Source organism: Ammospiza caudacuta, chromosome 10 (assembly GCF_027887145.1).
Source record: "Ammospiza caudacuta isolate bAmmCau1 chromosome 10, bAmmCau1.pri, whole genome shotgun sequence".
NCBI lineage: Eukaryota > Metazoa > Chordata > Aves > Passeriformes > Passerellidae > Ammospiza > Ammospiza caudacuta.
In genome coordinates, this window is record NC_080602.1 from 2,135,859 (window position 1) to 2,159,156 (window position 23,298).

The 23,298-nt window shown below is 53.0% G+C and overlaps 1 protein-coding gene across 1 annotated transcript in view; it reads left to right on the plus strand.

The window, feature by feature from the left end:
• Positions 1 to 1,318: 1,318 nt before the first annotated feature.
• The window catches only part of LOC131562092 (hydrocephalus-inducing protein-like), a 30,638-nt gene continuing 8,658 nt past the window's right edge, over positions 1,319 to 23,298 (plus strand). The window contains exons 1-13 of the mRNA XM_058811668.1: positions 1,319 to 1,348; positions 3,140 to 3,274; positions 4,514 to 4,713; positions 7,354 to 7,478; positions 8,742 to 8,946; positions 10,128 to 10,317; positions 12,762 to 12,854; positions 13,954 to 14,177; positions 16,068 to 16,135; positions 18,295 to 18,527; positions 20,517 to 20,617; positions 21,864 to 21,999; positions 22,549 to 22,611. Of these exons, the coding sequence (XP_058667651.1) occupies positions 1,319 to 1,348; positions 3,140 to 3,274; positions 4,514 to 4,713; positions 7,354 to 7,478; positions 8,742 to 8,946; positions 10,128 to 10,317; positions 12,762 to 12,854; positions 13,954 to 14,177; positions 16,068 to 16,135; positions 18,295 to 18,527; positions 20,517 to 20,617; positions 21,864 to 21,999; positions 22,549 to 22,611 (1,803 nt within the window). The remainder of the gene's footprint in view (positions 1,349 to 3,139; positions 3,275 to 4,513; positions 4,714 to 7,353; positions 7,479 to 8,741; positions 8,947 to 10,127; positions 10,318 to 12,761; positions 12,855 to 13,953; positions 14,178 to 16,067; positions 16,136 to 18,294; positions 18,528 to 20,516; positions 20,618 to 21,863; positions 22,000 to 22,548; positions 22,612 to 23,298) is intronic.

A 23,298-nucleotide genomic window follows, 5' to 3' on the forward strand; every position in this document is an offset into this window, starting at 1 on the left:
CTTGTGTCTCTGCGGTGACAGCAGTGTGGCTGGAGAAGGCAGACAAAGCAGGGCAGAGTTTTCTCCAAGCAATGTCTCTGCTCCAGAAGCATTTGCTGTTGTTGTGTCATTCCAGACGTGCCTCTACAATGGCATGAAATAAGGTTGCAGTAATGACAGGAAAGCACCCATTTAAAGGCCATTGAAAAAGGAGATACCAACTCTACTTTTACCCAAGTTGCTGAGAAAATAACTGAAACTTATCCTCATTCAGCATCCACCTTACTTGTCTTTTTATTTTCAGCTCATTTGTCTTTTTATTTTTGCCTTTTCCTCTCTTTGGAACACACTAACTTTTAAATACAATGAAAAGGAACAAAATCATCAAAGCAAAAGAAAAGTGTTTCTTAGTAAGGATTCAGCTGAGCTGGGGATGTCTCCCTCCCTGAGAGCCAAGGGCACACACACACCCTCTGAGAAAATGGCAATCTTTGTATCCCCTTTGTACCCGGCTGGGGCGGTCCCTGTGCCCTTTGCCATTGGATGGGTACTCAGGAGCTTCCATTCTCTACTGAGCACCAACTTTTCTGTCCGCTCCCTGCTCGTCCTCCTTCCTTTTGGTCAGGTCTTCAACCCTGCCCCTCTCACTGTGACACTCAACAAACCAACCTGAACAAATGCAAACCACAAATAACACACAGAACCAACAAATTCCATTCTTTTGCTTAATAACCTTTTGGCTTCAGCCAAATGTCACCTCATCTCTCACACCTGCTCTGGTCCTGTGCTCTTCTTACTGAAGTCTAAGTTCTAGAGCAAAAAAGATATTTGCAGTTGTGTGGGCCTCGGTTTCCCTGTCTCAGAGTAAAAGACATCCCAAATCCTTTCCCATGGAGTCTCCTGTAAATTCATGGGTTTTACTTACTCCATGAGTGCTCAGTCAGTGCCCCAGAGCTCTGTGACCGCATGGGCACAGGGCTGTGTTTTAGGAACGTGCTGCCTGGCATTCTGGAGAAAGAAACCTGGAGAAATCCATGCCAAAAGAGCAGCTTGGCTTGAGCCTGCTCTGTGTGGCCCAGCAGCTGTGGATGAGCTCAGAGCAGAGGTGGGTGAGCCACTGTTTGCCCAGTGTGGGCTGGGCAGACGTGCTCCCTCGGAGTCTGTACTTCACTGGGGATCAGTGGAAGATTCTCCTGCATGAACCTTCCTCACAGCAGCTGAAGCTCTCCCTGCTCTCTCTCCTCTCCAGCTGCCATCAGCTGCCCCGAAACAGAGCTGGTTTGGGGTTTCCCCACCAGAGCTGGTATTTCAGAACTTCGTCGCTCGGCAGGTGTCGGAAATGGTGCTGTCTCTCATGAATAAGGACAAGGTAAGTGCTGGCACGCAGAGCTTTAACGCTGTGCTGGAAGAGGAGAGTGCTGTCATTCCCTCAGTGTACAGCAAAGCAAGTTATCTGCTGCAGCACATGCAGAAGAAAATGTCTCAGCACCTTCTTCTGCAAGATGGTGGAAATCTTCCTGTGCTGGGAATTGTCCCCAGATTTTGGCCAGGCGTTGATGGTGTCTATCCCAAAGGAGTTTCCTTCTCTTGAAAGCTCTGGATTGACAGGAATGTTGAGGGCTGTACAGTTCTTACCTGCTCTCATGCTTTGCCTTGGGTCTATAGCACATCCTGTGTGTCCTTGGTTAATCTTGGCTCCTGGTAGGAATCTCTGCCTCTCTCAGCCAGTTTGGCTCCCTTTGTGCAGCTCACAGGCAAAGCTCCGGGGCTGAGCCTTCTGCACTTTATGCTGGAATCACTTCTCATTAATGGCATTGGCCCTGCAGGAACCGTGTTCTGCAAGAGCCCTGCAATCAGAGTGATGGAGCAGAAGCAGTGAGAGGCCTTCAGGTTCCACTTGAGGCTCCTGCTCAGCTTCATCCAGCTCTGCTCAACTTTTCCAGAAGCAACACGGTGCTCTGCTTTCCCTTTGCAGAAGCACAGCACATCCAAAGCCATGTGCTCCTGGAGGTTTCCACCTTCACCTGAAGAAATTGGCATTGTTTTGCAGTTTCCCAAGAGAGCTGAGAGGGAAAAAGTTGAAAAATGTCAATTGTGTTCCACTGTATTGAGGAAAACTTGAGACCATTTGAATTTCAGTCAGGGAAACATTTTCTCAAGTGAGGCTTGTGCCAAGAGTGGGCTGGTGGGAGGAGACAGGAGGGAGTCCAAATCATCTGGTTTAGACTTTTGGAGAGCATTTTGGTGCTCAGGGGTTGATGATATCATTGTGCTAGAAAATGCATGTGTGCTGTGCATGTGTACCCCAGAGGGCCGAACCTGGCCTGCTGGCTGCAGGCAGGAATGCCCAGCAGCCCAGCTTGCCTGCACAGGCAGCAGGAAGCCCTGGAGAGCCAAGATTGGCTTTTCATACTGGAACCACACTGTCAGACAGTGCTGGCCCTGTTTCTCCAGGCAGAAAATGCCTCTGAAGCCCCATGGTCAATAGACACCGCCTGTCTGTGTTTCTGTCACTTTTGGCAAGCTGGTTGCTCTCATGGTTTTATGATTCTTGCTTGCTGCTTTGCTGCCCATTTAAATTCTCTTTGCCATCTCCTTGTTTTAGGGATTGTCTTGCTGTGTTCATTCCTTCTTTTGCTTTTCAGGTTTGCTTTTATTCCCAGTAAGACCACAGTGTTTGGTCTCCTGTCTTGCTGCTCTGCCTGCCTGACTGTATCCCCAGAAGTTCCCTACCCAAACCTGATCTGCTGGAAGGGAATTTCTTCCTTCCCCCACAGAAATGGGCTGGTTTGCTTTTAGGTAGCACATTCCCCCTCTGGAACATGACCACTTCATGGCTGTGTGCAGGCAGAAGCCAGCAGGTTTTTTGGCCTTGTTGAACATGCAGGTGACTTGGTTCAGGTGCTGTGTCTCCATCCTGCTGGTGCTGACCTGCTCGGCCCTTCCTTCCCAGCAGGCGCTGCCCTACTGGCCCTGGCCAAAATGCTGGAGCCAGAGAGAAGGGATTCAAGTTCAGCCTTGTGAATGATGTGCCTGTGCCTGCTCAGCTGGAAGTGCTTTGGAAAAGGGGCAGGGGAGGGATGTTAGCAGGGCATGGACAGGTCTCCCCTCGTCCTGTTTCCACAAGTGGCAAAATCATAATTTCATGTCTTTGCTGCAGTTTCTTCACGTGGTGAAGGTCTCCATGGAGAGCTCACCTTACTTCCAGCTGGTGAGCTCCAGCGATGCGTACCGTGCCGTGCCGCCGGGCGCCTCTGCCCCTGTGCGCATCCGCTTCACCCCCAGCAAGAACAAGGTGAGGCTGGAGGAGCCAAAGCACACAATGATCTCCACAGCCATTGTTTTCCCTGCACTCTGGCTCCAGCCCATTGCATGCTGTGAGCTGGGCTCCAGGCGTGGGCAGGCAGCCTGCAGCCAGTCACACCTTGGCACTGCTGGCAGGCACTGCAGCCAGGCCTGACAGGCTCTGCTTGCCCTCCCTGCACACTGCTGAGCATTGCCAAGGGAAGATGCACGGGAAACAGGATGAAAATGACAGAGGGCTCTTGATAGATGTTGGGCCATCTCTAGGTCCAGTGGAAGGGGTTTCATTCTGATGGAAAACACCAGAGGAACAAAGAGGTCAGAGAGCTTTCCTCCTTCCTGGACTGCCAACAGCTTCCCTGCCTGCCCCTGGGCTGGAGCACAGCCGGTGCTTTTTCACCCCCTCTGTTGTGCAGCCTGTCAGCTGTGCTGTCCCAGAGCACAAGTGAGCATGGCACAGCTGCAGGGCCAGGGCAGAGGATGTGCTGTGCCCGTGAGCCCAGCCTGGCACAGGCACACTGGGCCCTGGGTGCCCTTGGTCAGCAGGAGGTTGCTGAGCTGCAGGGCACTTGGACACCTGCCTGAAGGAGCTGGTGTAGGGCAGGTACAAGCTGCAGGCAGAGCTGTGAGCCCAGAGCCCGTGGCAGTGACACTGCTGGGGCTCTGTCTTCATGCCTGTCCCTGTGCTTGCTCTGTCAGCTGGCACCCATTCCGTGCCAAAGGTGCTTTTGCGGGGAGCTTTGAACAGCAGTGCTGAGGCCCTGGCAAGTCTGATCTCAGTGCTGGGTGCAGGCCAGAGGTGCAGGATGTCTTTGGGTGCAGCTGTTTTCTCCTCTTCCTTTTGCTGCTCAGAGTCAGTTGAACACTTTGTCCTATTCTCAGACAGTGGGAATATAGAACTGTAAAGAGCAATGTCCTGTGTTCCCCAGCTCCATGTTGCTTAGAAAGGGGCTTAGGAATTCTTTAACATCATTAAAGTTTAGAGTAAAAATGATGGTGGCCTAGGGCTGTTATCTGTATGACCCAAGTGACACAAGAGCTGAATGCCACTGAGACGGATTTTGCAAAGTGCGCAGGTGCCTTTAAAACGTGACATAGCAGTAGAACTTAGTGTTCATGTGAGGGTGCAATAGGTAAATGGATGCCCTTGAAGGGGTATAGGAAATGGTTTTTCTTCTGCCATGGGGATGGCACTAAATGTCCTGTGCTGAGCCAGTTTCTTTTCCTGCAGGATTATTGCCACGAGCTGGTGTGCCTCACTGCAAGGGAAAGGATCGTTGTGCCAATTCGGGCCATTGGTGCCCGAGCTGTGCTGGACTTCCCTGCCCAGCTGGACTTCTCCAAGTGTCCAGTCAAGGTCAGCACCCAGCAGACTCTGCTGGTGCGCAATGTCGGTGCCCGGGCAGCTCGGTACCAGCTGAGCACGCAGAGGTGAGGCAGCTCATCTGTCCCTGTGCAAAAACCTTTGGGTGAGAGCGGAGTTGGGAAAGAGCTACAGAAGGAACCAAGCACCGGATCTGCTGCCCTGCAGCCTGGCTGGAAGTGAGCAGGATGGAAGGCATCTGCTCTTGCTTCCAGTGGCCTTGGAGCTTTCTGTGTCCCAGATTTCCTGGAGGCTGCTGGAACATGTTGGGAGCTGGCTTGCACCCTGCTGAGCACAAGCAGCTTCAGAAATGCTTCCTCAGCACTGTCAGCCAAAGAGAGCCATTCTCTGGGAGGCCACAGGCACGTGGCTTTGCAGTGATCCTGGAGGGGACCTCTGGAAATCATCTGAGCAAAGACACTGCTCAAAGCAAGAGCAGTGTCTGGGGGTTGCAAGGTGCCATTGGGAGACATGGACCTGTCTTTAGATGCCTTACAAGAAAACAAACATGTCAATGGACCTAGTTATAAAAGCAGAAGAAAACAACCTTTTAAAACCCCCTCCATACCTTATCTTTTCTGCCTGTCAGGTGCAGTAGTGATTCATTGAGAGGATGGATCTAACAGGATGAGAAGTGTCTTAAGGAGCAGCTGACAATTAACAGAGAAAAGCCCAAAATTTAGCTTTCCAGGCCCACCTCTTGACAGCGATTTTAATTTGGTTCTTACAGTGTCAGGGATGTCTCCTTCACAGCTCTTCTAGCTGTGGGCTCAGGGAACAGTTTAGTGGTGTTGGCCGAAATTCAGAGGAGTTAAGTTTAGCTGTGGAGCTTGTGTCTTTGGGTCTTGGGGAGCCAGGTGTGTGTGAGAGATGACTGCTAGAGCAGGGACAGAGGAGTCTGGTGGGTAGAGCCCAGGGATGGAGGCGATGCGGGGGCTGATTTGCACTCAGTTTTTCAGTCCTGACAGCTGAGTCCTGAACTTGGCTGGATCCTCTTCTCCTGATAATTTGAAAAGAAGAAGACACCTTCTTTCTCAGGCAAGCCCTGAAGTCATCCCTGGAATGTTATTCCCATCCTGCCACCTGAAGGCAGGAGCATGTAAGATGGGGCAGGAGTGGGAATGGAATGGAATGGAAGGCAGTGCTGAAGCCTGGCCAGGGATTCCCCTAACTGGCAGCTTCTCTATTGCGGTGAAATTTCTGGCCAAAGACTAAGAACAGAATGCTGTGCCTTGCCCCCAGCAGGCCCTGATCCCCCCAGCCCCAGCAGAGCTGCAGCAGTGCTGGCATCAGCCCCGGGGCAGATGCAGGAGCACGAGCACTGATCTGGCTCTGGGGCTGCTGGGGCCTTGTCTTTCCTCCCCTCCCTCCAAAGTCTCACGTCCAGCACATGAACATTGCTGGCCCAAGGCTTCTCCATCATCCAGCAGTGATGTTCTCACCAGTGGCAATGGGAACAGGTCAGCCCATAATTACAGCAAGAGGTCCTGAATGAGCAGAACCTGAAGCGAGTTCATCAGCTGTTACTACTGACATGAACAAAGTTCAGCTTGCCAAATGTTCTCTTTGTTTTTGTGTGTGATGCATTCATCAGCAAAGTCCCCAGAACACATTTGAAGTGACAGATTGACCAGCAACAAAGCACCAAGGCCAGGAACTTTGGTTTCCTCACTGGGGCTGTAGAAGGGCACAAAGCCCAGCAGCTGCTGGGCAGAAGCACATTTCCCCTGAGCTGTCCCTGAGCATCAAAGCACAGAGTCTTGTGTTTGTCAGGCAAGAGCTGTTTACCTGGTGACTAAATCCTGATTGCTCCTGTTAAATCCAAAGTGCACCAACGCATCTGCATCATTATTTCCAACACATTGCACAGAGTTTCTCTGCTGGGCCAAGCAAACAGTTACCAGCCTGCATGACAGCCCAGAGTCCCAGACTGCATTGCTGGCAAACACACAGAAACCTCCGGTTCTGCTTCCTTGATGTGCTCCTGCTCATGGTGCTTCATTTAGCTGGGATTGGACCCTTCAGACTGTAAATGGCATCGTCCTTTTGGGTTTCCATGTCACTGTATTGCTCTAGTCTGCATTTGCACTCTTTCAGAGTTTTGATTACTCCTCTTCTTAGAGCAGCTTTCATTGAAATGCCTTTAAAAATTGCCCTTTTTAGGCTAAATCACGATGATTTCAAGGTAAAATAAACCAAAGAAGCACACTGCAAATTCAACAGGAACTATTCCTTGGTCTTCAGGGAAAAGTTCCTTCTCCCTGTCTGATTCCTAGGCTGTAATCTCCCAGGACAGGGAGTGCCCTACCATTTGCATCTCTTGAGATGGGATTTGTAGGCAGCAGGAAAAGAGAAATTCCTGAGGCAGTCAGTGTCAAGTTGTGCATGCAAATAGCTCTGAACCCTCTCTGTGCTTTTCACAAACCATTCTCTGATGGGATTGCTGGCAGTGGGAGCCTTGAGGCTCATTGCAGAGAGCTGGATGCAGAGAATGGGGAGCTGAGGCCCTGTTACCCCCAGGGTCTTGTGAGGGCTGGATCTTGTCAGCAGTGGCTCAGTGGCTGTTTGTGATCCTGTCTGTTCTGTCTCTTGTGCTGCCTGTGCTTGGTTTGCTCCCTGCTTGGCCAAGGGAGCTGCAGGGAGCTGCAGTGCAGCAGGAATCTCATGGCCAGGCGTCCCCAGGCCTGACCCCTCTCTCTGTGTTGCAGTCCTTTCTCCGTGGTGCCGGCCTCAGGAGCTCTGGGCGCTGGTGACACCGTGCAGGTGACAGTGGCATTTCACCCGCTGGCCAGCGGTGCCCATTGCGGCTCCCTGGCCGTGTGCTGCAGCTCAGGTGAGTGCTGGGCCCTGCAGGGCACAGGACAGTTCTGCACATGGCTCCCTGCTGTCCATCCCCTGCATTGCCTCCAGAGGTGCCTCCCCTGTTCAGCCTTACCCCAAAGCAAACTGAGAACTCCTTGGTGTTTAGGGGCTTGAGAAAGGCAAAGATTTTTGACTGCTGTTTTGCTGGGACTTGCTGAGTGGAGGAAGGAGGAACTCTGATTCTCCACTACCATGTGGCTATGCCTGGGTGAAGTTTTATTTGATTCCTGGGCAGTGCTGTAGGTGAGGTCTCCATCAGACTGTCTCCAATGCAATGGATTTCTTGCACACCTCTGTCCCATATGCTGCTTCTCCATTGGCTTGTCACAGGCCCTTTTTCTGTGTGGCCCTTACACATAGATGTAGTTTCTGTCTAACAACATTTTCAGGCCTTTAAGTTCCTTTTTTGTGACAAATCAAAACAATTTTTTCCCTGTCCCCATTTCCCAGGCTGTTGAAGCTGTTGCAAACCTCTCACATCTATCTCCCATTTGATTTCTAGACTGAGGGATCCCATTCAGTCTTAATGTAGAAACTGCTCTGTACTCACTGATCTTTCCTTTGTCCCTTTCTTCTTTGATTTGCAATGCTCCAGCTTGGTTTTTCAGATCAGAACAGTATAAAATATTTAAAGACTGATGTGGCTGTGGGTTTGGACAAGGAGATGATTTTCACGGTGCTCATTCTGTAGTGGTTTGTCACATTGCAGAGCCAGGCTGGTTGTGTTTCCTCACCTGTGTCCCCTCCTGCTGTGGGCTGTCACTTCACTTGTTCCTCTGGGCCTCCTTTTGCTGCCCAGCTGCCCCCAGGCATATTTGCTGGTCAGCAAGAAGGGATCCAAGGGATCAGGAGTCTCCTGGGATGCCCAGGGAGAGCCTGGGCAAGGCAGGACTGAGCAGGGCTCCTCAGCCCTGTCACCTGAAGGACTTGGATGCAGAAATCCTGGTGATCTGAGTGGGTCACCGGAGCACATGGACCAATCTCCCTGTCCATCCTGTCCCCTTGGGGCCAAATCTCTACAAACACCCTCAGAAATAAGGTGTTTTAGGAGGTGCCCAGGACATCCTCACGCTGTACACACAGAGCTGAAGGATGTGATCAATGGGGTGGTCCACAGAAGTGCTCCTTCAGCGCAAAACTGGGACACTTTCTTCTGTGCCCTGTGCTTTGCTCTGTCCCTTGTGCTTCCATCAGCCAGTGAGCTGAGCAAAGACTCCCCTTTGCTTTGTTCCAGGTGAAGAAAGAATCCACACAAAGCTCCAGGGAGAAGCTGTAGATGTCAACGTTGGGCTGAGCACAAATTCCGTGGAGCTTGACAAGACTTTCACCAGCATGTCAAGCCACAGAACCCTGTTCATTGAAAACAGGAGTAACATCACAGCCCACTTCCAGTGGAAGGCTTTTGCTACTGAGGAAGAAGAGAATGAAGCGAAGAGGAGGTTGGTTTGAAAGATGCATTTCAGTGAGATACAGGCCCAAGACTGAAACTAACGTGTGGCCTCAGGGGATGTTGGTGCTTTTGAATGGTTTAGGCCAAGTGAACCATGCCCGGCACTGGGGTGTGTGTCCCTGGGCTTCAGGAGCTCAGCACTCAGCATTCCAGGTCATTTATACTCCAACCAGGGATGGCATTTTGGGAAGGAAAGGTTGATTGGGATGACTGGATTTCCTCAGGTTCTAATTGGGCTCTTGTCTCTCTTCTCTTCTTTCTACATGACCTGGCAACATCCTTAAGCATTTCCTGAGTTGCCAGTCCCTCTTTCCAAAGGTGATACACCCTCTTTTTTCCCTTTAGTTCCTTCAAAATCTCCTTGCCCATGCGGGCTGGTAGTGTGTCCCTGTGCTGCTGTCAGAGAGGTTTTGTGCTCTCAGAGCAGAGAGGATTTTTTGTGAGAGAAGATAGTGCAGGATCCTTTCCCTCTCAGGACATTCTAGTGCCATGCACTGGGATGGGATCCAAAAAGCTCTGGCTCATGGAAAGGTCTCTCCAGGAGTTTGCTGTCTCCCTCCTGCACAACAAAGTTCCTTCCCCTCTCAGAGCCTCTGTTTTCATGCATATTGCATATAAAAACTTGAATGTCCCTGAAGGGATTCAGTGCCTGAATTCATCAATTTCCTGTGGAAGTGCTCTGGGATGCTCTTGTGAAAGGCAGAGTAGGGAACGGGGCAGGTCCAAACTGGAAGAAACAAAGAGTGATGCTGGTAACACGTAGCTGCAAGCCAGCTTTGTCTCCCCTTGCCAGGGAAATGCTGCAGTGGGTGCTCTGTGATCTTTCTGTGCCCCCCCGAGCAGCTCAGTGGGAAGAAAAGCCACTTGAAATGGCTGGTTGATTCTCCCTCAGCTGTGGCAGAGGCTTTGAGGCAGGAGGCTCTCTGGAGGGATGCTGGCTTTGCAAACCTCTGCTGAGCTTGCAAGGGTGGAGTGAAACTCCCTGCTGGGCCAGGGAACAGCAAGTTGTCCTCTGATCCCTGTGGGACCCTCGTGGCTTGGGCTCAGCCTTTGCTGGGGAGCTGCTGCTGCTCCTCCTCAAGTGCTTTGCTCTCTGGCGCTCACACTTCTCTCTGCAAATCTGTGGCTCATGAAACCATCTGCTGGCCTTGTCTCTCCCTGGGGCTGCAGGCAGTGCTTGCTGCGGCCGCCCAAAGAGGTGTCCCAGGAAAACTTCCCAGAGGAGAAAGAAACAGAGAAGGTGAAGAGCTTTTGTGGAGATCACAGTGCCCTCCTGAGCAGCATGGTCCAGGAGAAGATGGTAAAGGTGCAAGAAGACCCCATGCTGTTCTCTGATGACATTTTTTTTAATGAGCCAATGGTAAGTGGTAGCTGAGAACATTCTCTTCCTCCTCCTCCTCCTCCTCCCACCCACCCTCCTCCCTACACCCACCCCTTCCCCGGCTGCGGTCACTGGGCAGATCCTCAGCTGGCTCCATGTGCTGGCAGGGAGGACATGGAGTTTCTGGTGAGGCTGCAGGGCTCGCTGCTGAAAGCATTTGTGCCCTGCAGGCTCCAGGCAGGGCTGGGAGCCTGACAAAGCCCAGCTCTGCTGCCAGGCTCGAGCTCAGGGCACTGCCTGCGTGTCCTTGCAGTGTCCCAGGGAGCAGTTCTTGTAGGCAGGGGCTCCCCTGACACGTGGGGCTCAGCAGAGGCTGTTGGAGCACTGCCAGCTCACACACTGACCTGAAGCTTGCAATTGTTCCCTAGCAAAAGGAGGCCAAATTCAGCCCAAGGTTAATGACAGAAATGCCAATCCCCTCCTGTAACCATGCCTTGCACTATTTCTGAGTGTCCCTTCCAGCGTCATCTGTGAGTCTGGACACCAGGGTGGAAGGTTAAAATGGGCCTTTGGAGTTGTCCTGCACACAGGGACAGAAAACCTTTTCCTTTTCTGGTGGTGCAAGCAAACTGCCACATGCTCCCATCAACCAGAGCCTTGATTCTGAGTACTGGCATTGTGAGAGATGATGAATGCCTGGTGTGTGCACAGTGGAACACCCTTCTCATCTTGGAGTAAACCCTAGAATAATCCCAGCCTCTGCTTTCTTTCAGTAGAGGTTAAACTAATATTTTTATTTCCAAGGAAGGGGATCATGTTCTCTTCTTGGTTACAGCTATGGCCCATCTAAGGCCAAGAGCCAGCAGGGCACAGTGGCAGTTGCATCCCACTGTAGCTGACAGCAGCATGATGTGCCCAAGAGCTTGTGTCAGAGCAGCAGGAATATTGTGGAGAGTGGGAGCTGATCAGCTGAGCATTGAGAGCTGTGTTGGGCTGGGTTTGGAGTGTTTCCTTGGCTCCTTGTGTTGTTCACTCATCACTGATGCTCTAAACAAAGGCTTACAGGAGGGTGGTGAAAACAAGAATGTGAAGTTTGCAGACCAATCTTTTGCTGTCTCTTTCTGGTGTAGGAGGGAGAAATCAGGCCGAATTGTTCAGCTGAAATCAAGGTGACCTTTAAACCCCTGGAAGCACTGGAGTATGGAAGTGTGGCTTACTGCAGCATCTCAGGTGCAGCTCCTTTGCCCTGCCTCTCTCCCCCTCAGTGAAGCCCTGGTGCCAGCCTGAGCCCACTGGGCTCCCATGGAAGTGCTGGGAAGGGTCCCTGGTCAGCAGGGCAGTGCTGGCACATCCCCCCTGGCCCTGCAGCTCCCAGGGAGTCTCCCGTGCCAGGCCAGGGCTCAGAATGCTGTGTGTGCCTGAGTGATCCCAGAACAGCCCAGGCAGTGCAGGGAGAGGTTTTCATGCCGTGGCTTTGCCAGCATTTCCTCAAAGGCCAGAGAGCTCCAGAGCAGAACAGCTTCAGTGAACAAGCACTCAGCCCCTGCAGGCCCCTGGCCTCCAGGATGGCTCCATTTGCCATGGATCCATCATCAGGGAGCAGGAGCTGAGTTAGAAACGGGCTCCCTGAGCCTGGACCACCTCCCAGTGCCCAGACAGCAGCAGAGCAGAGGGGGCTGAGCCCACTGAGCCCGGGCTGTTGGTAGAGGGAGCAGCCTTGGCCAGCAGCTGCTTCTCTCCCTGTGTGGCAGTTGTCACCTTGCAGCTCTCAGTCTGTGGCAATAGAACACAGTGCTGAGTGTCACAAGGGGAGCACCTGGGCAACAAAGTCCTGTGCTCCTGGGCCAGGGAGTTTGGCAATTGCCAAACCCTGTTGGAGCTTTGTGCCTGCACTGAATGGATTTCAAAGCTCCTCTAGGTGCAGGGGAAGGAAACCACAGAATCACAGTATGGTAAGGATGGAATGGACCTTAGAGATCATCTAGTCCCAAGGCCCCTACCATGGGCAGGAACACCTCCCCATAGAGCAGGGAGCTCCAAGCCCCATCCAGCCTGGCTTGGAACACTTGCAGGGCTGGAACCTCCACAACATCCCTGGGGAACCTGCTCCAGTGCCTCACCACCCTCACAGGGAAAATTTCTTCCCGAATATCTCACCTAAATCTCCTTTCTCTCCATTTCTACCCATACCTCCATGGCCTGTCACTACAGGAACCAGAGATGTTTTAAACTCAGCAAACTGGTGGCTCAAATTGGAAAGCAGCCCAGGGAATGGGTTAGAAATTGCAAGTCAGCCTCAGGGGATATGTCCTGAGGGAAGAGAAGGGTCCATATCTTCTCCTGCAGCATCAGGAGCTGGTTGCATCCAGCTCAGAGTTGGGGACTAGCACTGAGGCAGCCTGGAAAATCCAGTGTAGCAGAGGGAATGATTGTACTGCAATGGACATCTCTCCCCAGGCTGTGAGAGCAGGCTGCCCCTGCAGCTCAGAGGGGAAGGCCAAGGACCCTTGGTTGAACTCAGCTCTCCTACTCTGAACCTTGGGAACGTTTTCGTCAACACCCCCCACGTCTATGAGGTGAGCAGCAGGGCTTGGGATGGATCCTGATGGCTCCTGAGGCAGCAGCAAGCCTGGTGCAGCTGTGGAATTGCTGCCAACCTGGGCAGCTGTGAGCAGGGAATATTTGATGGACTGCTCAAATCTGGGGGGACACAAAGGTGTGTCAGTTGTTCCTGAAGCCCCAGTCCCTGCCTTTGGGCAGCCTTCCTTAGGGATCAGCTGGGAGGCTTCCTACAAAACAACTCCTTGGCCCATGAAACCAAGCCTGGGTCAAAAAGCTGCATGTTCAGAGGCTTTTGTGGCAGTGCCAGACACAAGGCACCTTTGGACTGGGCTCTGCAGAAGCAGCTGCACCAAAGTGGCTGCCTTTGAGCTTCAGCCCACTGCCAACAGCTGCCAGCCAAGTGTCTTCTGCTTATTGCTGCAATCACAGGAAATCCTTGGGAGTTCTCTCCCTTGCTGACCAGTCCCTCACAGCACTTCAACCTTGGTGCATCTCTGGCTCTAGAAAGAGAAAAGTGTTCCTGGGAATAAAGCAAAGGGTTTTTCTACCTATTTGTCTCCCCCCCAGTAGAGTCAAGCTTGCAAAAACTTCATGAGGCACTGCATCATGGCAGACACTTTCAAAATCTTGGCTGTGGATGGGAAAGACACGCTGAGATTTGTTACAAACGATGGTGCTCTCTGTACGTTTTGACGCTGATGCCTCATTCTCAATGTATTGTTTTCATGGTCTGGGAAAAGGTGAATGAGCAGATGGTGCTGTTGGAGCTGTGCTCACTGGGGCAGCAGCAGCTCTGGGGTGATTCCCTAGGCAGCTGCAATCAGCCCACGTTGCTCTCGGCGCCAGCTCTCAATGCGCTTGGTGCTGCTGGGCAGAGGGGCACTGCTCTGTGTCCATGGGATAAGCCCAGGGTGACTGCAGTTCTGTGGAGTTGCCACTGCTCTGCATGAAAACCCAAAGGCAGAAGTTGTCCTGTTGAATCTTTGGACTTCTGCCATTCAGCAGCACAAAGCATCTTCTGCCTTTTCTGGGTGTTCATTGCATCATTAGACAATAACTCACAAGAAGGGGAGATTCCACACGTATTTCCATTTTGCTCTCTTGCTGCTGCAGGTGAAACTGATGAACCAAGGAGCTATTGATGCTCCCTTCACCTGTCTCCCTTCAGCCACCAACCTGGGCTTGTGTTTCAAGTTTGCCCCCGAGGAGGGCATCATTGCAGCAGGTGGGAGCCAGGCTGTGCAGATCTCCTTCAGTGCCACCGTGCTGGGGAGCTTTGAGGAGGAGTTCCAGTTCAGTGTGGCTGGATCTCCTACGCCTGCCATCCTGACCATCAAGTAAGGACCCTGGGAGCTGGGTGGGCACATCTGTAGCTGTCTCTGGGACATCCCCCACCTGCCTCCTTTTGGGGTGGAGCAGAGGAGAAAGGTGTTTCCTGAGGTCTAAATCTCTGCTCTGCCGCTGGCATTGCTTTGGTGTCAGGCTGCCTCCTGCCCTGTGTGGTGGCTGGGAGCTGGAATGACTCGTCCCTGCAGGGATCTCCCTGTGCCTTGGGCCATGGCAGGCAGTGGGATGGATCAGCTTTGGGCAGCAGCTGCTCTGGGATGTCCCACCTGAACACCCAGCAAGGCCCCCAGGGCTTTGCAGATGGGCCAGCCTGGCTGATTCTGCAGCAGCAGCAGCAGTGTTTGTAAAACCTTGTGTGAATAATCCATGCCAGATGGGCAGCAGCAGCCTCAGCTCACCTCTCATGGCCATGCTGTGGGGCACAAGCTGTGCCCCCAGCTCCTGTGCCCAGAGGGCTCTGGTGCCTCCTTTGCATAGCCAGCAAAGCGCTGATGTGGGAGTCAGGAACTGTGGGCTGGTGCCATGGCAAGAGACAATCCTGGCCCAGCCACAGGGAGAAGGGCGGATCATAGGGGAGGCAGAGCTCAGTGCTCAGCACCACAGCAGCGTGAGGCCTTGTCCCTGCCAGCCTGAGCCATGTGCTGCAGGATAATGGAGTGGAAGCAGGAGAGCTGATGCTGGCTGCTCTGCAGCTTTGGAGCTGGGCTGCTGCTCTTGGGCAGCACTGGCTCAAGGCAGTGAAGAAATGAAAGCAATCTGCACCTGATGGTACCAATGAGATAAGGGAGATGGGTAAAGAAGAACAAGGAAGTTATTCCTTAGCAAGAGAAAAGTGGTGAGCAGGTCTGCCCATAGTGCAGAAACAAATCTGCTGCCTTTGTTTTTGGAGGAAAAGTGCTGCTTTTTTCATTTGGAAATCAAGAGGGAACCTTTCACCATCAAATAATTGATTCTCCTCTGTCCCTCCCCCAAAATGGCCATGGGGTGTTTGTGCATAAGCAGCTTTCTCCTTGAGCAGGGGCAGGTGTCTCTTGTTGAGATGTGCAGAGCAGAGCCAGGGGCAGTCGTGTGAGTACAATAGAGGACACAGCTGACTGGTTCTTGATTTTGAACCAAAAGGCAGAGTGGGCACTGATTGGCATCAACCATGAAATCAACTGGTGAATGTTGTGCAGCTTCAAGTGCTGATTTCAGTGGATGTTGGTGGCTTTTGGAGTGTGCCTGCTGAGTTCAAGGGAAGGTGAGGTTCTGTGCTAGATTCAGGACAGCCAAGTTTGGTTGTTGAAGCTCTTGCTCTTGGCTGTGCCAGCTGGTGCACTGCTGACAAGCTGGTCCTTTCCTCTAGGAATCATCTGTGCCCTGGGTAGAACTGTTGCTGCTCTTTTCAGAGGATGTTTGGGAATGCCCTGGATTTATATCTCAGAAAGTGTCTGTAATGATTGTGTGGGTCAAACTCTCTTGAGAAAGCTCCTCCATGGGAACAGCAGTTGCAGCTCAGAAGGAGCAAAGCAGGGAAGCTGTGGTTGGAAGGGCTGCTTACAGAAGTTAGTGGGGACACCTTGATGTCCATGCCATTGCAGATGGGGAAACTGAGGCACGGAGCCATCTCTGGGTGTGTGTTCAGGGTCCTTCATGGGACCCCCAGCAACCCGGGGGCTTCTCCTGCCTGCCCTGTGCCCAGAGCCCATCAGGGGCTGTTGGCTGCTGCCCCTTGGCTGGAGCTGCCTCCTGTGCCCAGGGCCCTGTGCTGAGCACACGGGGCTGTGTTGGTTGGAAACCCCGGGTGCCCTGAGCCCGGGTTTTGTGCCCCCGAGCCACGACAGCCGGAGCTTTGCAATGCCTTTAACCGAGCCATTGCCTGCTCTGTCCTCGGCCTGCAGGGGCAGCGTCACTGCACCGAGTTTACACTTCGACCTCGCTGAGCTCGACTTCGGGGACATCTCCTTTGGTGAGTGTTCCCTGGGCTGGGACACAGCCTCAGGGATGTGTGCCTTCCAACAGAAAAGCATCCCTCACTCCTGCTCTGCCCCAGCAGCCTCTTCAGGCTGTGAACTGCAGAGCTGCTGCTGCTGCTGCTGCCTCAGGGGGCATTTTGCCATTGTGAGATCCAGTGGAAGCAAGGAATAGAAAGGCAGAATTTTCTGGTGTCTCTGTGCTGCTTTAAAAGACAGATGTCTGCCAAGGAAGGTGGGAATCTTGCTGCAATGGAAAGATGAGCCCCTCCCTCCAAATGATTATCCCTTTGAAATGACAGGGCTCCCAGGCAAAAGTGTGGGAAAAGGAATAACAGTTCTTTGCTAGACTGTCTCAGGAGAGCACAGACAAGAAGGCAAGAACAGACATTTCCCAGTCCTGTTTTTCCCCTTTGGTGGAGTTCTGGTGACAGCAGGAGGAGCTGTGGGCTCTGGCAGGCCAGGGATCCCCCCCAGCCGGTGCGGGAAGGGAAGGGAAGGAGGAAATGCTCCTTTTGCAAAGCCCCAGAGGGCAGGGGGATGCGGGCAGTGCCCAGCAGCAGCAGCAGCAGCAGCGGGGCAGGCAGGCAGGGTCGGTGCCAGCGCTGAGCTGCAGCCAGGGCAGCCCCGGGCCAAGCACAAACCTCCCGCAGCAGCAGCGGCCGAGCTGCGACCCCCGAGCGGGAGGAAGGGAAGCTCCGCTCCCTGCCCAGCCTCAGCTCCCACTGCACAGCCGCCCACGGCATCACGCCACAACTCCCAAGAACCCCCCAGGGAAAAGCCCAGCCCAGGGCCAAAACCCCCCAAAACCCCCCAGAACCCCTGTCCCCCTTCCCAGACCCAGGGCAACGTTCACTGCCAAGCCTAAAGCCAGAACAATGAAGTTCATGAACTTCTGAAGGAAACTCATTGCCTTTCTCGAGCTGCTTCTTCCCCAGCCTGCATCACCACGGAGGCGCTTGTCAAGTTGCCTTTGGAAGGAATGAAACACAAAAGGAAAGAGATGGAAATATGGTTCTGAAGCAGGAGATTGATCCTGCTGAATCAATTTTCATTCCTAAGGGCTCTTCGGCTGAAGGCAGCTGTTGTATTTTTGCTTCTTTGTAACTCTTGACTGTTGTCTGCATGTGCTGGCCTCAGTCTCCTTGGAGGTTTTGACATCTGGGTTTGTCCTTTTTGTGCCTCTCTTGCCTCCCTGCTGGAGTCCCTGCTGGAGCTGGCAGTGGTCACTTGGATGGGCACAGAGAAGCTCTGGGCTGCAGCTGCAGTTGTTTTTCCTCCCCATCTGTGTCCCATTGACTCTTGGTGAGCAGGCCTGGGGAGAAGTCTCCTGCCCACAGAGCTGGCCAGCCCAGCCAGATGTGCAGTGCAGAGCAGGCTGTGGCTGCTCTGCGCGCTCTGCAGGACATCCCCACCATGAGTGGCTGTATCTCTGGCTTTGCAGGATGGAAAGCAAATCTCAGAGCCAAAGTGGGGTAAACCCTTGCAGGCAGCACTCTCAGTGAGCAGCACGGCTGTGATGTCCCTGTTTGTGGGCTGAGGTGGGACCTGGTTCCTGATTGCTAATCTCAACGCAAGGCTCGGCTGTGCCCCCAGCTGAGCGGGCTCTGAGCTGTCACGTGCTCAGTCTGTTTGGCCCAAAGCAAGAGATGCCTTAAGGATCCTGCAGAGAGAAGCTGCATTAGGGTTCTTTGCCTCACGTTCTAGTTGCGGATTCCATCCTCACTTTCTTTTGCTGTAGCTTCTTCTCACTGACAACTCACTCTTTATATGTCTTGAAAAAGGTGGGAGTGTTGGCAGGCTGAGCAGGGAATTGGACAGCTTGAATTCTCAGAGTAAATGCTGGGTCTGGGTGCACACTCATCACTGAGAGAGAACTGGTGCTGGTTTGGGGCAGGTGAGGGAGCTTGGCCCCATCACAAAGAGAGAAGCTTGCAGTGTTCAGCAGGGCTAGGAGTGGGCATTTTCAAGGCTGCAGTCTGGAATCTGTGTCAAAGGGAGCTAAGTGACGATTAATTCCTCACGCAGCTTCTGGGTGAGCTGTAGTTCAGATCATAGAGAGCTCCACTCCAATGCCACTTTGATCCTGCCAGGATCTTGCCCCCAGGATCATGGCCTGCTGGGTGCCTGAATGGATATTTGTGTCCTTGCCCAGGCTTTCCCTACACGCAGCGCTGCCGCCTCACCAACAGCTCCGCGGTGCCCCTGACGTTCCAGCTCCGCATGTCGGACGATGGCACGCAGCCGGCTGTGGACAGCGTGGATCAGATCCGCAGGGACACCGACCCGGCCTGGAGCAAGGGAATCCATTTCCATGTGGAGCCCAGGGAGTTCACCATCAATCCCAGCGGAGGCACCATCCTCCCCCAGGGACACCGGGACATCGAGGTACGGCAAGAGCCCAGCCACAGCCGCTGCAGCACCAGGGCTGGAGCTGCACTGCAGGGTGGGAGGGCTTTAGCTCTGGTGCCAGCTTGGAGCATGCTGGCACTGAGAGATCTGCACTGCTGGGACGCCTCTGCTGGCAGGCTTACTCGGGATGTTCCTCAAAGAGCACTGTTTGCTTTCCAAAATCATATGCTGAGCTCACAGACCTTATGGTCAAGGCCTGAAGCCATTCTTGTGTTTTTGAGAGCGATTGATTTGATTGCAATGGGGCAGAGCAAGGATGAGGGCAGAAGGTGGCTGTTAGAGAGATGTCATTGTATCAAGCAGTGAGCTTTTCTTTGTGGTGTCATTTCCCCCCTCCTGGGCAGCAGAATGATTTGTGTTCACTGCAGGAAGCTCCAGTGGAGACAAAAAACTCTGCAGCCATGTGTAGCGGTTCAAATTTATTGTATTGATTCCTTGTTAAGTGGTTTGTTCTGTGGTACCCCGTGTTCTCCCTGAGTTGGTTTACCCCTGGGTTTTAGCCTCCCTCAAAGCTGTCCCTCATGCCATTCCCTGCCCCTTGTTCCAGCTCTTTCCCTGCCTGTCAAACCCAGCCCCTTTTGTTCCCCAACCTTCTTTGCCAATTTAACCTGGAGCCAATCCCTGTCTGCAATGCCCCTTTGGAATTCCCCTATTCCTGGAGGCCCCATTGGCCCATGTGAGCCATCCTCCCCACCCTCCTACCCAAAGTGGCCCCAGACACTTGATGTAATCCCCTCAGTGCTCCCCTGAGGATTCCCTTTTGGCTTGCTGTTTGTATTCACCCTCTGATTTGTATCTGTACAAAAGCCCTTGCACGGGAGTGTCCAGGGCTCTTTTGGCTTTGACCCTTTTGCTTGGAATAAACCCTTCCTTGTGGAACTTCAAGACAGAGATCCTCCTCCTTTCTCCTCTGCCTGGTCCCGTTGGTGGCTTGTCTCTTGCGGCGTAGAGCAAGAGGCTCTGAGGGTTCTGCCTGTGGTCAATGCCCAGCCTGGGGCAGTTCTGAGGGTTCTGCCTGTGGTCAATGCCCTCCCTGGGGCAGTTCTGAGGGTTCTGCCTGTGGTCAATGCCCAGCCTGGGGCAGTTCTGAGGGTTCTGCCTGTGGTAAATGCCTACCCTGGGGCAGTTCTGAGGGTTCTGCCTCTGGTCAGTGCTCACCCTGGGGCAGTTCTGAGGGTTCTGCCTCTGGTCAATGCCCAGCCCGGGGCAGTTCCCCACTCCTGGCGTGGGGCCGGAGTTCTCAGAGCCAGCCTGGGGTCAGGGTCCAAGGGCAGCCATGAACTGCCCAGCACCTGCTGGGCCACACTTTGCCCTCAGCCTCCTGCTGTAAAGCTGAACTCGTTGTGGTCGAGTCAGATTTCCTCGGCATGGATGTCTTTGTAGTCAGATGAGAAATTGGCCCCTTAATTTGAATGCAGTGTTGCATGGAGCTGTAGTCTAATGTTTTAACGTAGCTGACCTGACATAGGAAGGGGACCAGGACACCAGGTGGTTCATCACAGGTCCAGTTTATTGAAGAAAGCTTCAAACACTTATACAGCAAATAATAAGCTTATGAATATTCTGTAAGCCAAGCAATCTATTGGTTAAACTATACCATTAACTCTTCCTCATTCCTTAGGGGTTACATCTCTCTTTTCTCATGTCTCTCTCACTATTTGTTATCCTACTACAGCTAGGCCGAAGGACACGCTATCTCACAGGTGCAGGACTTGGAATTAGCCACAGTCTTGTACTTTTACATTCTCTAGTCTCCTAAATTTCCCAACACTGACCTGTGCCCTTATAGCAAGGTGTGTTTAACAAATGTGGTATTGCCAGAAGGCTTTTGTTACTCTGAGACTGTGCTCTACACATGGAGCAGCAGAAGAATGAAGGGCAAATCCTCCCTCAGGAACTGGAGGTTATCACCCGTGGGTAATGAGCTTTTGTAAGGAAGCATTGACTGTTCTTCTCTTCCACCAGGTGACCCTGTGCTCCAACACGGTGATGGAGTTCTACCGGAGATTGCTGGTGGACCTGGAGGGTATTGGCAAGGGAGTGGCATCCCTGATCATCACAGCCAGGTACCAGCCCTTGCCTGGCCTCCCCCAGGCACTGCCTTGCCCAGGCTGTGCTGGCTGCAGCTGCCAAGGAGAAGTGCTGCTGAATGTCCTCATGTTGTGCCAGCTGGACACGAGAACAGCAGTGCTTGGGCAGAAGCCCGTGGTGAAAAGCACGTTTGCTCACAGCCCAGCATGGTCCTGGGCCCTCTTCTAAAGGCACCAGGAATGATATCATTGATTGGCCTTGTTTTTGGTGCTTGAGGTGGAACAAATTTCCTGAGGGCCTCCTCTCCTTCAGGCTGCAAGAGGTGGAGTTGTGCTGGCTGTGAGCACGGTGCACTGGTTTGGGCCACACCAAGCAGCTGCTGAGAGTCAGGCTCTGCCTCTGTCCATGAGGGCACATGGCAGGGGAGAAGTGGCTCCCAGCAAGAGTGGGGAGGGCAAGGTGTGACAAGGGGAAAGCAGCCCTTGATGTGGCAGGTCAGCTCCAGTTTTTGTCCTTCCCTCTGCTTCCCGTTTTGAGCTTTAATGTTGTCAGAGTTGAGAGCAAAAGTCGTTGTTGCTGCAGCAGAATTCCATGCTGCTGTGCTGCTGTGGGTGTCAGTGTGATGCCCAGAGGGATGCAGCTCCCTGGTGCTGTTCCCTGTGCCAGGCAGAGCCATCCAGGCAGTGCCTGGGCTGCCACTGTGTACAGCAGGTGGAGCTGGGGCCAGGCAGTGCCTGGAGCTGTGCAGTGAAGGAGCCAGGGAGCTGCAGGGCCTGGCAGGGGCTGATCAGCCCCTCTGTGGGGCAGCTGCTGTCTCGTGCCCTCCAGGGCTGGGGCAAAGAGCTGAGTTCTCAGGCAGGGCAACAGCACAATGGCAGAGAAGGGAGTCAGTTTTACTGAGACCCTGGAGCTGTGTGTTCCTTGAGCCTTAGGGAGCACTGATCCTTGTTGGGAAGGCTTCCCCAGAGCTCGTGGGTCACTGGCACTGTTGCAGGAGTCCTTGCAAGCCTTCTTGGGTAAAGGAGGGGCTGAGGCAGCTGTGGGGCAAAGTGCTCTGCCTGGGGCACTTGGCAGCCTCTGGGTGCTGCCTCTCAGGGTTTGCCCCTCCTTGACAAGACATGTGGGAGTGGGAAGAGGTAGAAGGCAATTTATCCCTGTAGGGCTCTTCAATGTGCATTTGACAGTGACCAATGGGTTCTGCTCCATTTCACAGTCTTTGGGGGTAGGCATTCTCCATTCTCTCAGTATCTCTGATTGTCCTGGGGTCATCTCTTTGCCCAGATGTCTCGTTCCTGAGCTCCAAGTGTCCTCCCCAGTGCTGCTGTGTGATGAGTGCCACCTGAAGGTGCCCTACGAGAGAAAGATCCTCATTAGGAATCCCAGCCACCTTCCTGGCTGCTACGGGCTTATTCCCCAGGTTTGGCATCACATCCACCTTCTCCTGTCAAATATTCCTGAGGAGATTATTAGGGGAACAAAGGGTTTGGATAAGACCTTGCTGCTTTCTATTCAGTCTTAAAGATCTGCTGAGAGCAGGATCCTACCAAACTGTAAACTTTAGGAGGCAGTTTAAGCTCCTGAAAAAACAGTTGATGCTCTAGTCCTCAGGGTGTTTTCCTGTGGGAGATCTTAGAGGGTTGTGAAAAGCTGCTGCACCCACAGACACCAGTGCCTGTGCTGGCAGCCTCCTTGCAGGATCCCCTGGGAGTGCTAACCCTACAATTCTTGCATCTTGTTTGTGCCTTTGACCTTTGTCCTGGGGAGCTTTAAAGGTGTGTGTAAGTTTCTGTTGTGGTGGATGTTAAGGAGCCTACAGTTTCTTGAGAGGTCCCTCTGAATCTGCGTTTCATTGTGTCCCTTCCAGAAGCGCAAGGAGGACTCTGCTGTGCTCTACTCCAGCCCCAAGCCCTGTGGGATTGTGCAGCCCCAGAGCACAGCAGAGATCCCAGTTGTGGTGGCAGTGCAGGCCCTGGGCACTCATCGCACCAACGTTCTCATCGGCGTGTTCGGGGATGAGAGAAACCCCCTGGTGAGGGCAAGGGGAGATGTGAGCCTGTGTGCAGCTGCTCCTGGCAGGGTGCACAGGGACAGGGATTCTGCCGGGGAAAACAGGCACAGGCTGCTGGGGAGAAGGACAGGAGGGACGGGGGCACAAACAGCTCCTGCCTTAGAGGGGGGAATCTCAGTGTCTGACACAGAATGGAGTTGGGCTCAGCTGGAATCCAGGGGGCATTTGAGGTCATTATTCTTTCAAATGCTGGTAACTTTGGAAACATCTGTTTGAAAATGTCATCTCTCTGAGCGCAAGAGAGGATGTCAGAAGACTTGTGGGAACCTTGAGCTTTCTGTAAAAGAAAGGAAAGCTGGCATTTGAAGAGTGGTTGCAAGGACTGAAACTTCGATTAAAACATATGGAAATGGCAATGCCAAATTCCCCGGATGGCACCAAACATCTGAACCCGGGCCGTCGTGGCACTGCCTGTAAATCAGTGAACAGGAAGGAAAGGCAATGCAGGCTGTGCCAGGGAGCCTGAAGTTTGAGCAAACAGGTGCTTTTAACTATCAGGCTGCTTCCCTTAAAGAGGAGGGTTTCTCCCCACCAGAAGAACCAGTTGTTTAACCGTCAGGCTGGTCTTACCTAGAGATTTCTTGCAAAGATAAAACCTTTCGGACAGTAACTTTTAGTTTGAAAGGTTCTCTTAGCTTAATCCTTTTC